Source organism: Phascolarctos cinereus, unplaced genomic scaffold, assembly GCF_003287225.1.
Source record: "Phascolarctos cinereus isolate Bilbo 61053 unplaced genomic scaffold, phaCin_HiC Scaffold_4;HRSCAF=312, whole genome shotgun sequence".
NCBI classification, from domain to species: domain Eukaryota; kingdom Metazoa; phylum Chordata; class Mammalia; order Diprotodontia; family Phascolarctidae; genus Phascolarctos; species Phascolarctos cinereus.
In genome coordinates, this window is record NW_027555847.1 from 104,426,824 (window position 1) to 104,441,364 (window position 14,541).

At 34.8% G+C, this 14,541-nt stretch overlaps 1 protein-coding gene across 6 annotated transcripts in view; it reads right to left on the reverse strand.

The window, feature by feature from the left end:
* Positions 1–14,541, reverse strand: part of FSD1L (fibronectin type III and SPRY domain containing 1 like) — an 87,503-nt gene that overhangs the window by 45,293 nt on the left and 27,669 nt on the right. For 4 of the 6 annotated variants that reach the window (XM_021002211.2, XM_021002210.2, XM_021002208.2 and 1 more), the window contains exon 5: positions 4,332–4,354. In XM_021002211.2, coding sequence (XP_020857870.1) covers positions 4,332–4,354 — 23 coding nt within the window. Of the gene's footprint in view, positions 1–4,331; positions 4,355–10,651; positions 10,737–12,142; positions 14,491–14,541 lie in introns of those variants that run through there. The other 2 variants (XM_078152480.1, XM_021002212.2) reach the window with 2 other exon arrangements.

Consider the following 14,541-nt stretch of genomic DNA (forward strand, 5'->3'; position numbering starts at 1 on the left):
TCTCATTTTACAAAAATTAAAGTCCAGAGAGATTAAATGACTTTTTACAGTCACACAGGAAGAAGTGGCAGAGATGTGATTTAGTAGATGATCATATATCTAGACCTCCAAAGGACCATTGTCACCGACTAGTCCAGACTCATTTTACAGTTGAGGAAACTGAAGGAGAGGGAGGTTAATTGACTTAGGATTTGAACCCAGATCTTCTGGCTGCATCTAATATCCATACACACATTTTTAAAATATATACATTTGATAGGTAGACATATAGATTAAAAAGCCAGTGGTCTTTCCACTGCACCACAATGACTACTTTCCTTCCAAATAGCTTTCCATATCCCCAAAACAGAATTATAAATATAAATGCTGCTTTAAATTTGTCAAAACACTTTTCACATCAACTTGTAACTTTCCTTGCAGTGATACATTTCGCCAGTGATCTTCCCAACTTTATCTCCCTCACTAACCCTCAAACTCTACTATGCATTCAGGATTAAGTCAAATATTCACATGCTCTAAGGCAGACCTGCACAACATACAGGCTGTGGGCTGCTTGTGGCCTGCCAAAGGATTTCAGGCAGCCCTTGAAAAATGGAGAGGATGTGAAAGAAAGCAAAGACGTAACAAGCACTTTGTCCACGCCCCACTTAACCCACCTTCCACTAGTCACTAATGCTCCAGTCATGTAACTCCAGTCATTATCATTACTACTTCACACTGCCTCCTGTTTGTCACTTGACCCATGGCAACCAACCATCATCAGTCTGTCTCTAGTTTGAGAGAAGCAATTTCATGATAAATAAAAATCTTAAGTAATAAGTATAATTAGTTGAAAGTTCCCTTTTTTAAAAAAATATGGTTTATTTGCAAATTAGTTTAATCATTAATTATTCCTTTGCTTGGAAAGTGAGCCACTAAAAATGTATTTCGGCCCAAGCGTAACTTTTGTGAGGAGTGGGAGACAGGCCACAGCTATGAGAGAGAAAGAGAGGAAAAAGAAAGGGGAAGAGTAGGGGAGGGGATAGAAGAACATATAAGGGAAGAAAGAGAGATGCCACTGGATGAGACAGGACTAGAGGTAGTTCCTTTGATTATGATGTTTTCCTCAACTTGACTTTCTTCTGAATGGTTTAGGCAGAATAATAATAGATCAGAAAATCAATGCTGCCAGCCACTGTAAACATACACTTGAGATGACAGGAGACACCTGTGAGGAAGTGAGTGAACCATCTAAAACAAAGGCCCATCTTTTAAAAATCAGTATTTTTAAATTTAAGATATAAAATTTAATTATTATTTATATGTCATGAAATACTTTATGATGTACAACTATATGACAAAATAATTTATGACAAAGTTATAGAATGCCAGTCTCTGCAGAATTAAAACTGCAGGTAAACCATAGGATAATTTAAAAGTGCAACAGTAGATCACTTAATATCTCTGAGTTTCAACTTCCCCATGTGCAAAATGGGGCAGTTTTGAGGGTAGAATACTGCAATACTGTGTGTGCATCATCACAAATGGTTGATATGTTGGTTAGTTTTTGTGAACTGCATTTTTCCCCTCTTTTTTATTCTCTGTTCAAAAAGACTGGCTCACGGAGAAGGGAAACAGGGAGGGATACATTCAGAAGCAAAAGTGACATCATCATTAAAAATTTAAAATAAAATAAAATGAGGTGGTTGGACTAGGTGAACTCTAAATCAGTAACTTGTGTTTTTCTGTCAGTTTGATCATCATGGATAACAACTCTTAGAGCACAAAGATGCCAGGAAGCCCTAGTATCCAATCAGCCTTTTGGCACTTTTTTCATTTCATGTAACGAAGAACTGATGTATCCTCAATACCTCCCAATCCACCTTCACATGTACGGTGAGTACAACCTTCGTAAAATATTATAACATCATGAAGAATAGCAGATCAAGGATACCAGTCCTCTCTAAATGAAAAATACTAATAATAGCAATCCATGTCCAAAGTCTGTAGGTCAATTTTGTGAACATGTGATTGCTAGATTCTGGGCACTGTTAACATCCAAGAATCCGTACAACTAGTGCCCTTTATTCTTTAATCTTTTGGCTGGAGCCCTCTCATATATAGCCTCAATTTTTGTCTAGGTTCTTAAGGACCCAAACCCATCCTTGTAATGTTTTCCACACATCATCATGTAAGTTAAAGCACTTGACATCCTTACAGTTGGCTCCAGAACAGCTTCCATATAGATAAGATTTCAAGGAGTTGGGGTCAAACACCTTTTCCTCCTCTTTTCCCTGCTCAGCATCTACTGTCATGGGGTGGCCATAAGTGTCCAAGTGTTTGTGTTGGTTGGGTTCTGCATCCAGTGGCTACTCTTCAACTAAATTCAAGGCATTAGCATATTACATAGGAACAAGGCACATATGGAAAGGAAAACATTAACATTGATCTTCAGCTTGTGCAGATAAAATTTGTCAGCCTAGAGTTTGGATAACCTTCAGCTGTGAGGTAAGGATGCATCACGGACAGGAAGTTAAGCAGCATGAAAAGCCTACTGATCAGATGACCACTGTGATCTGGCCACAGATCTTGACCGATAGGTCCTCCAAGGTCTTGGCGAGTATAGGATATCCTAAAGTTCATGGAAATAAATATTAAGAGTCAGAAAATGAGGTATCTTTCTTATCAAGGGGGTTAGGTGTTAGAGTTTAGAACTGGATTCTCACAGAAAATCACATGGGCATTCTATAACTGGAGATGACGCTAGAAAGAAGATACTGGAAAGGACTGAGTCTCTCATCAGGCCAGGGATCAGTGATAACTCCATCTATTTAAAACTGAATTAACAAATTCAAAATCATTTTTTGTGTCATAGACCCTTTTGGAAGTCTGGTGAAGTCTACTTCTCAGAATGTTTTTAAATGCATAAAAATAAAAATACAAAGGATTATAAAGGAAACCAATTATATTAAAAACTTACCAAAAATACATATTCAAAAAGACTGCAGACCTTAAGTTAAGAATTGCCAACCTAAAAGTTTGTGTAGCTTCTATTTCCTTACAATAAACAAGTACATTTTAAAATTAAGATAAAGAAAGGTAACTCTGATATAGATTACTAATACTCTTTCCACATATATCTCTATCTTTTCCTCCTGGTTCTCCCCCATTTGATTTATAAGCAAAACCAAGAATCTCAATACAAAAATTAGAATGAATATATTAGACAATACAATATTTACATAATTGTAAAGATCTACAGGCATGAGAATAACTAACTTGTTCTTAATGATATAAAGGAGGAATATGGATTGAAAACTAAATTCCTCAATCAAAATGAACAAATATACTGATGATTTTGAAAATTCTTTCACATAGTCCATGATTAGTAAATTAGCTCATTTCAATGGAGAAAAAATAATCCTATATATCACAGATTGGTGGGCATGTCTTAGAAGAGCAATGCTTTTCAAATAATCCCATAATCCAAAGCAAAGGGGGAAAAAGGAAGAGGGAGAGAAAAAGGGAAGGTAGGAAGGCACACATTTTAGGCTAACAATCATAGTACAGTCAATTCTTGATCATTATCTAGAAGGTCCACTGACTTTTCTACTTCCTACTAATATCATCCAAATGTTCCCACCAGAAATTCCTACAAAACTTTAGTCTTATTAACCAGAATCCTAAGTTTTCTATCAAATCCTGGTTTTACCACCAGAAAATAGCCAAACTACCTAAATATCTCCATTATCTTTCTTCTCGTAGATGAGTTGCAACTAAGTAGAAATGGACATGAGGAAAGAAAAGGTACCAGGAGTTTAGAATTCAATGAATTATTTTCAGAATTAACAGTCAACACCAGGCATGGAGTGAAAAAGCACCAAGGAATGGTAAGGGAGGATTTAGAGAGGCAGTGGATGCTGGAAAACCAGTACAACTCCCAAGAATCTTTAAAATCCCATATATTACCAGAATATCAAACTTAAGCACAAAAACGAAATTTCAAAGACAAATATTATTTTTAAAAAATAATTCACAGCACTCCTCCCCTTCATTAGAAAAGATAATCAAGAATTGATTGTATCAAACCTATTGTCAGGGAACATAAATAGGAATTATGTCAGAAATGAAATTACTTGGGAAACACATTTTTTCCTCAACTGCTTTAAAGATAAAGAGAAACACTGGATATTCCGAGAGGATGTACAGAAGGTGCCCCTCCTCCCCCACTTTACGGCTAAATATTTTTATTTCAACCACTAAGATTGTGATACAAAACAAATACTGAATTTCATTTCTGACTTAGAAATCAATACTTTAAAAAAAAATGTAATGTAGAGTATGTACCATACCTATCTTTGATCTGTCTGGCAGCCTTGGAGCAAGTCAGGGGGAAGAGAAAGAAGGCAGTTAGTGCTTTCATGCAACTTTCAAATGCAGTAACATGCAAGAAAAGTTAGAATACAAACTCTGCAGCAGCTTAGTTAACATTCACCAAAACCCAAGTTATCAGAAAATTTTATGAGAAAATATTTTTTCAAACTCACAACTTTTGTTAATTTAAAGTTAGAATTGTAGTAATAGATTAGAATCCAGATAAATCAGTTCAAAAGGAGGTCATCATACCACTTCAGACCAACTTCACGTGACTCTGAATACATCTTTCTTTACTTATTCATTTTTGGTTGAATTAATCAGATGGACTTTAAACAAAAGCCAAGTGGAGAAGTTCATAAAATCACCTAAAATTCCGGTGCTTCAAAACTGTTATCTATTCAACCTCTTTCAGATTTATTCCTTTACATCTTAGTGTAGTTTCTATAAAGTGTCTCAAACAAGAGTTAGAATTATTTATTTGCCCTCTCCCTGAAACTGGGAGTCATCCATAATATTTATCAGTAAATCATTAACAATACCTTAAAAGGAAGAAGAAAGAATAATATGTTTTGTAACCTTTCAGCAGATCAAAGCAAAAGGAAATGATCAACAAACCAGAAAAGATAAAGAGGTTTTGGGTTTTTTTTGTGAGGCTACTGGGGTTAAGTGACTTGCCCAGGGTCACACAGCTAGTGAGTATCATGTGTCTGAGGCCAAATTTGAACTCAGGTCCTCCTGACTCCAGGGCCAGTGCTCTATCCCCTGTACCACCTAGCTGCCCCAATAAAGAGATTTTTTTTTTTAAAGTACAATGCTGGGAGAAAAGGACCCATGATGCGTGGGTCTAATTATATCTGCATTAGTAAAGGAGAAGAGATTGGAATTCTATAGAAAACTGATTCATGACTCAAAGTCTGAGTTGAGTTTCTGTAATCTGATGGTTTTGCCTGTCTCCACACAAAACTACTGCCTATGGAAGTATTTACTCTCCATTTTATACTATTCTTTCTTAATCTCTCTCTCATGACCATGGCCTTATTATACTTTACTTCCCATCTTGTACTCTACAGTCTGGCCAAACTGGTCATCTTGCTATCCCTCACAAAGAGCACCCCATCTTCTGTCTTTGCGCCTTTGTTGTCCTCAATGACCAGAATTTACTCCCACCTCACTTCTGCCTCTTAGGATCACTTGTTTCCTTCAAGTCTTTGTTTATACAATGCCTACATGAAGCATTTCCTGATCTCCCCACTAAAAATTATTTTGTATTTATTTTATTTATAATTGTTTATGTATATTTATGTACATGTTGTTTACCCCACAAAATATAAGATTTTTGAGGGCAGGGCACACCTTATTTTTGTCTTTGTATCCTCAGCACCTAGCACAGTGCCTGGCACATTATGCTCAATAAAATGTTCATGCACACTAATTTTTTCTTCCCACTCTTCTTTTTGCTTTAAAAAAATTGCTATATGGGATTCATTAATTCATTCTATAGATACTTTTTAAATACCTACTATTTGGCAGGCACTGTTATAAGCACTGGAGGCACTATGCTAAAGGAAGAAATTTACATGATATAAAAGCAAAATATATTAATAAAATTTTATTTTTAAACTTAACAAATGTTTGTTCATTGATGGATTCAACACCACCACTACCCCACTTTACAGTATCACTTAAGCAACATAAGCCATTTGGATGGAAAAGTACAAGGAAGTTATACAGACTTATAGAAAATATAGCAAGGCTTATATAAATGTTCTCTATTTGTTAGGGCTCCAGGTTAAAACATTTCAATTAAAATGAACATATTCTTCAAGTCATTTGGCAGGTATATAGATTATATGGGCTAAAATTCTGCTGTATGTATGTATTTTTAAGTGATGTCATTTTAATTAGAGGTGGTAGCTTATTCTCAGAGATGACTCATTTACAACAGATCAAGACACTATATGCTTTATTAAATTATCAGACACAGTGTATTAACATTACGTTTAATTAAAATAATGACAAAGTATGACGTAGCTGACTGAACACTAGACCAGAAATTGAATCCTAGTCTAGACATAGCTTTGTTACTAACATATCTTGTCACCTATGGCAAATCACATCATCTCTTTACAACTCTATTTTCTCATTTGTAAAATGAAGGGATCGGAATTATCTCTGAAGGCCCATTCCCTCTATGATGTTCTACAAATCTTTTGTCACCTACTGCTTTTCATTCTCAATAATTCATTTCAGCTTCCTGGAAACTACACTGATAAATTACACTTTTTAGAAGAGAGGAAACTTACGTTTTAGTTAACTAAAGCATATAATATACTATGCAAACTAAGTAAAATATCAAATTTCTCTGTAATTCACTATTCTTATTTAACATGTATGGAAATTAATACTTTCTAATTAATTACTACAGAAGATAGGTTCACCAAGTAATATGTGCAGAATACTTTGCCTCAAGCTAAAAAAAAGAATCCTAAAAAAAATATAGACAATTAATTTTTAAGTGCTTTCTGATCCAAAAATCACAGAAGAAATAAGCACACCAATCCACCTAACCAATAAAACACAAGATACAAGTTGGTGGGTGATTTTATTTTTATTCTTATTCATCTTATTTCATTAATAAAACTGAAGAACAGGTAAAAAACTACTGCACTCCTAATATACCATAAAAATTAGATTTTAAATTATACTCCATGTTCTCTACTACATACTTATTACAATTAATTCTGTTCTAGGGAATTTGATATTATACAACAATTGGTCTCATTTTAAAAGGGACATCTGATTAGGAAGATCATAGGGTCTTATATTCAGAGCTGCAAGGATCTTGAAAGTCATCCTTCTCCCTCTACCCTCTATTTTACAGAAAAGAAAACTAAGGTCCAGAATGGTTAAGTAACTTGTAGGATAGTAGAATAAGATGATTCTTAGAGTAACTCACAAACTCTTCTACTTTGAACCAACAAGTAGTATGCCACATATACATTATAGTAATTAAAACTGCAGGAAAAAGGAAAGGCAACCAGGGCATGAGCAACTGTGTGGGGAGAGAAGACCTAGCAGTGAAAAGCCACTCTTCCATTCAGACAGATGAAGAGGCAGAGGAGAGTGGAAATGACCAAATGAACTATAATCATTCCCCTGCAGAATTTCCATTGGAGAGCAGGCCAGTGTGATATCCCCAATACTCAATTCTAAAAGTTCCCTGGAATTATTCAGCTCTGCTGGCCTAGAAAGAGAAGCCTTTTGAAGCTGTTTTCTTATGAATCTCATTTCCTAAGACTTTTAATTCACAAAGGAGGTAGAGTGGTAGGGTGGGAGATGCTGTTTTCTGCTGGGGAAGTAGGGAGATAGAGGTGGAGAACATAATATAAAAAGCCTAATACAAAGCTCCGAGATGATATGGAAAGAAGGCCAATAAAGCTGGGGATAAGCTGCCTCTGACAGAGGCATCTCAGGAAAGCATCTTTTCCCAATAAGAGCAAAAATCAATCTTACCACATAAGAGAGAGAACATATTGGCCCCGAGGAAGAGTCAATGTCCAAGACAGACATGGAGACATAAGTCCAGAAACACTATAAACTGGCCTTAGAATGGACAGAGGTGAATAGAAGGGTATGTAGTAAGTATGGGCCCTGAGACCAAGTTACCTCCCATCATACCACACTACCTCCTTCATTTAGGTCTCAGAATGAAATTCATCAAAAAAAAAATGTTCTTCAAAACATAATCAAAACTAAATAACAAAAAATGAAGAGAGATCAGACATGATTTGCCATTATGTTAATCAATCACTGGGACAGAGGAAAGACAGAAGCCCTATCTCATATGACATACACAGAGAAAATAAAGAAAAAACAACTGATTAGCAGAAGTACCTTCTGGTTCTAAAACTTAGAACTCACGAACAGGAGACAAGATTTCAGAAAAGACTGGGAGGAGAATAAAATAAAGAAAGAGAAGTAGTAAACTAATACTTCTTAGAAAAGAACATCATAAATGAACATTACTCAAAGTTAAGAAAACAGATTGGAGGAGGAGATGGCATGTATAAGGAGAATTCTGAAGGAGAATTCTGATTCATACTCCTATCTAGTATGAAAAAAAAAAAGCAGAGGCAGCTAGGTGGCAGAGTGGAGAGAGCACTGGCCAGGGAGTCTGGAGGACCTGAGTTCAAATCCGTCCTCAGACACATAACACTCACTAGCTGTGTGACTCTGGGCAAGTCACTTAACCCCGATGGCTTCACACAAAAAAAAAAGAGTAAAAAGATATTTAATAAGGAAGAGTGAGAGAATAATAATTTAAATAAACTTAAGAAACTTGGGTCAGAAAAGGGAAATGGGAAGAAAGAGAAGTATGAAAGAACCTGTGAGAAAACTATGATTAAATTAGTATAAGCAAAAGCAACAGAAATAACCAAGCACAGAGGAGAAAATCAATACGAAATAGTATTGGGTTTTTGCTTTTTTTTCTTGAGAGGTCACTGTTTGGACCTCAAATTTCCTTGGTGTAGGAAGTGTTAAAACTCCTTCCATAAATACGCATACTGACAACTTCTCTGTGTCTTGACCATGGTCATACAGCTACATATGTTTCAGAGGCAGGACTTGAAACAAGATCTTCATAATTTTAATACTAGTTCACACTTCTTAAATTAAATGAAGAAAAACAGAAATCTAACAATTTTAACCTTGAATATGAACGAATTAAACTCCTCAATAAAATGGAATTTTCCCAATGTACAAGGGATATGGAAACAAAACCCTACAACTTGTTGCAAACATGAAACATTTTTAAAAAATAAAGACCTATACAAAATTAAAATAACAGGCTAGAACAACAATGACAATACATCAAGTATTTCTTTTTAAAAGGGGGTTACGATCATGATTTCAGACAAAGCAACAAGAAAAATATACAATGTCAAGAAGTTTAGTAAACAAAGAAACTACAATATGCCTAAAGACCAATAGCTAATGAAACAATATCACCACTGAACATGTATGTACATGCACGCGCGCGTGCACACACACGCGTGCACACACACACACACACACACACACACACCCCAAATAGCATAGTGTCTAAATTCTTAAAGAAAAGCTAAAGTAAATCATCAAGATCCGGGGGGGGGGGGGTGCAGCTTTTTTTTTTTCAATAAAAATAAAACAGTTTACTAAGTGACAAAATCCTTTAAAATAAGCATGATGTAACTCACCAAGCACAAGTTATTGTATTAAGATCTTGAAGACACAGCAGTAAAATAAGCCTTGGGATCAGAAGGAGCTAATAAATTCAAGCCATTTATTTTTCAAAAGGCTCCAATAAGAATTTTTCATAGCATAAAACTTTTCCAAATCATGATTGCTACATCTGTAACCAATCAATTTCTATCTGTTAAGAAATTATGCACCACCTTAAGTGCCATCTGACTCTCTTTTAATGTATTTAAAGCATGCAGGCCTATGGAACACTGCATATAATATCTGTCTTTTTCAATATGCTAATTAGTTTTATTGAGCTTTTTCTTCTCTTTTAAAGTATTTTAAGGGATGGTTCTCTGAGAGGCATTGTGGAAGGATGTAATAGGAAATGTAGATGATGTAAAAACAAAAGATTTTTGTTAGACATTTGTGCAGTTTTGAGGCTCTTTCATTCTTCGATTCCATCCACATTTTCCAAAAGTTTATCATCTTCCCCATGCCTACTTTTATAAAATCATAGAATTTAGAGTTGGAATGGGCCTTAAAGATTTCGTCCAACATCCTTTACTTTACAATGAGAAATCTGAGTCCCAGTAACTAGGCCAACATCACACAACTGGTTAGTGGCTGAAGTAGGATTAAACTCAAGTGTCTTCTGATTTCCAGTTCAAAGTTCATTCCACTACACTTTGAACTCCAAAATGGAAAGTCAATATCTTTCCTGAGAATATCATCAAATGTTTATGTCAGACTTAATGACAAAAGAGCATGAAGAAGACATTTAACCAACAAATACATTAAAAGGCATATTTACTACTACTTCTATCAACTTCAATCATTATTTGATTTCACTTGTGTCTGAAGTAAATGCTATTTTAAAAATTTCTACATGGTAGAATTTTACAAGGTATCTAAAACTGGAATTGTAGTTCATAATTTCAGCAATGATGCAAACATTATCTTCTATGCCATTTAAACCTTCACAAAAATGTTCAGAATCAAAGTTCTCCCTACAAAGGTGAGCATTTAGTAGTAACTTAGTATCAAAGTTGATTTAATTTGGAGAACTCACCAAATTCTTTATACAACTTCTCTTTTTTTCTTCTGTCACATACATTAACCATGAAGATAAGTGTAGCTTGTGCACCATCTGTTTACTGATAGTCATAACAAACATTGCAAATTAAGATAACCAAGCATCCCATTAAATTATGTTTCTTATTACCATTGGGCCCAGTATAAAACCAACTCAACTACTTTTTTATTCACCTCTCAAGAGAATCTGCAAGTATTCGATTTAGCTACACACACATAGACACAGACACACACACGGCTGTTCAATTTAGATATTAGAGAGGGAGCATAACCTTGCAGGTAGAGATGTGGCCTCAAAGTCATAGCTTCTCTTCTGCTAAACTGAGCAACTTATATTTTTGTAAATATTCATCCATTTCACTTAGATTGTCAGTTTTATTAGCATATAACTGGGCAAAATAGCTCCTAATAACTGCTTTAATTTCATCTTCATCAATGGTGAATTCATCCTTTTCATTTTTGAAACTGGTAATTTGACTTTCTTCTTTTTTAAATTAATCAATCATTTATTTTATTGTATTTTTCATAAAACCAGCTCCTACTTTTATTAGTTCAATGGTTTTCTTACTTTCAATTTTATTAATCTCTCCTTTGATTTTCAGGATTTCTAATTTGGTGTTTAACTGGAGATTTTTAATTTGTTCTTTTTTCTTAGGTTTTTTTTTTTAGTTCCATGCCCATTCATTGATCTGTTCTTTCTCTAATTTACTGATATGTTTAGAGACATAAATTTTCCCCTAAGAACTGCTTTGGCTTCATCCCATAAATTTTGGTATATTGTATTATTGTTGTCTTTCTCTTTAATGAAATCACTGATTGCTTCTATGATTTGTTCTTTGACCCACTCATTCTTTAGGTTAAGAATATTTAGTTTCTAATTAATTTTTAATTTATGTTTCCATGGTCCTTCATTGAATGTAATTTTTATGGCATTATGATCTATAAAGAATGCATTTAACATTTTTCCCCTTTTGCATTTGGTTGAGAGATTTTATACCCTGAAACGTGGTTAATTTTTGTTTAGGTATCATGTACTGCTGAGAAAAAGTTATATTCCTTTCTGTTTCCTCCAGAAATTCCTTTCAATTTTCTCCAGAGGTCTATCATATCTAACTTTTCTAAAATTCTATTCACCTTCTTAAATTCTTTCTAGTTTATTTTTTGGTTAGATTTGTCTAGTTCTGATAGGAGAAAGTTGAAGTCCCCTACTAGTACAGTTTTACTCTCTATTTCCTCTGGTAACTCACTTAACTTCTTAAAAAATCTGGATGTTATACCATTTGATGCATATGTTTAGTACTGATATTACTTCATTGTCGATGGTACATTTTAGCAAGATGTTGTTTCCTTTCCTTACCTCTTTTGATTAGATCTATTTTTGCTTTCACTTTGTCTGGGATCATGACTGCTACCCCTGCTTTTTTTTTTCTTCAGCAGATGCATAACATATTCTGCTCTGGCCCCTTACCTTTATTCTGAGTGTGTCTCTTTGCTTCAAATGTGTTTCCTGTAATAAACATAATGCAGGATTCTTGTTTTTAGTCCACTCTGCTCTTCTGCTTCCATTTTATGGTTGAGTTCATTCCATTCACATTCACAGTTCTGTATTATTGTGTATTCTATTCTATTTTTCCCGTTTATCCTTCTATCTCTTTTCATCTACCCTATCCCTCCTCACAATTGTTTTGCTTCTAACTGCTGACTCTCCCAATACATCCCTCTGTCCTATTAATCTTCACCTTCTGTTATCTGCTGCCCCCCTAGTTTCCTGTAAGGTAAGAAAGATTTTTATATTCTATTGAGTGTGTATGTTATTCCCTCTTTGAATCAATTCCAATGAGGGTAAAGTACAAGCACTGCCCACCAATACCACCCCCATCTTCCTCTCCACTGTAAAAGCTCTTTTACACCTCTTTTATATGAGATAATTAACCCCATTATACCTCTCCTTTCCTCTTCCTCCCAGTGCATCTCTCTTTCTCAACCCTTAAGTTTTTTTGGAAATCATCCCAACATAATCAAGCCATACTCATACCTCTGTCTTTGAAGATTGCTTCATATTGCTCTAACAATGATAAAGTTCTTAGAATTATATATATTGTCTTCCCATATAGGAATGTACACAGTTTAACTTTATTGAATCCCTTATGATTTCTCTTTCATGCTTACCTTTTCATACTTCTCAGATCTTGTGCTTGAATGTCAATTTTTTTTTCAGCTCTGATCTCAATAGGAATGCCTGAAAGTCCTCTATTTCATTTTTTTCCCCTGAAGGATGATACTCAGTTTTGCTGGGTAGGCCAATCTTGGCTGTAATCCTAGCTTCTTTGCCTTCCAGAATATTATGTTCCAAGCCCTCTGATTCTTTAATGTATAGCCTGCTAAATCATGTGTTATCTTTACTGTGGCTCCGTGATATCTGAATTGTTTCTTTCTGACTGCCAGCAATATCTTCTCCTTGACCTGGGAGCTCTAGAATTTGGCTATAATATTCCTGGGAACACTTTTCATACAAATAAAGTCAGATCTAAATAACCGGCAAAACATTAGTTGCTCATGCGTAGGCTGAGCTAATATAATAAAAATGACAATTCTACCTAAGCTAATTTACTTATTCAGTGCCATACCAATCAAACTACCCAAAAATTATAGTTAGAAAAATTAATAACAAGATTCATTTGGAATAACAAAAGGTCCAGAATATCAAGGGAACTAATGAAAAGAAATGTAAGAGAACATGGCCTAGCCATTCCAGATCTTAAACTGTATTATAAAGCAGAAATCATCAAAACTGCTTGGTACTAGCTAAGAAACAGAGTAGTGGATCAGTGGAATAGGTTAAGTATGCAGAACACAGTAGTCAATGACTATAGTAATCTTAAGTCCAAAGACCCCAGCTTCTGGGATAAGAACTCACTCTTTGACAAAAACTGCTGGGAAAACTGGAAAAGAATATGGCAGAAACTAGGCATAGGTCAAAATCTCACATCATATAGTATTCCTGGGAATTTTCATTTGGGGATCTCTTTCTGGAGGTGGATTCCTTCAATTTCTATTTTCCCCTCTGGTTCTAGGCTATCAGAGCAGTTTTCCTTGATAATTTTTTGAAATATGATTCTAGGTTCTTTTTTTTTTATCATAGCTGTGAGGTAGTCAAGCAAATTTTTTTTTAAGAAAACTGGGATTAAGTGACTTGCTAAGGGTCCCACAGCTAATGTCTGAGGCCAAATTTGAACTCAGGTCCTCCTGACTCCAGGACTAGTGTTTTATCCACTGCGCCACCTAGCTGTCCCTAGTGCAAAAATTCTTAAATTATCTCTTCTCAATCTATTTTCCAAGTCGGTTCTTTTCTCCAATGAAAAATTTCATTTTTTCTATTTTTTCATTCTTTTGACTTTGTTTTATTGTATCTTGATATCTCACAGAGTCATTAAGCTTTCATTTGCCCAATTCTAATTTTTAAGGAATTATTTTCTCCAGTGAGCTTATGTATTTCCTTTTCTATTTGGCTAATTCAATACTACTGTTAAAGGAATTGTTTTCTTCAGTGAATTTTCTTCCATGATGGGGGGGCTTCCTTTACCAAGCTATTGACTCTTTTTTCATGATTCTTTTCTTTTCTGAATTTTTCCTCTACCTCTCTTATTTTACTTTTTAAATACTTTTTGAATTCTTCCAGTAATTCTTGGGGGGGGGGCTGATATGTCTTGCTTTGAAGCTTTGCCTGTAGCCATTCTGACACTGTCCTCTACTGAGACTACGCTTTGATCTTCCCTGTCCCCAGAGCAACTTTCTATGGTCAGGTTCTTTTCTTTTTTGGTTGTTTTTTGCTTATTTTTTTAAGCCTATTTCATAACTTTTAACTTT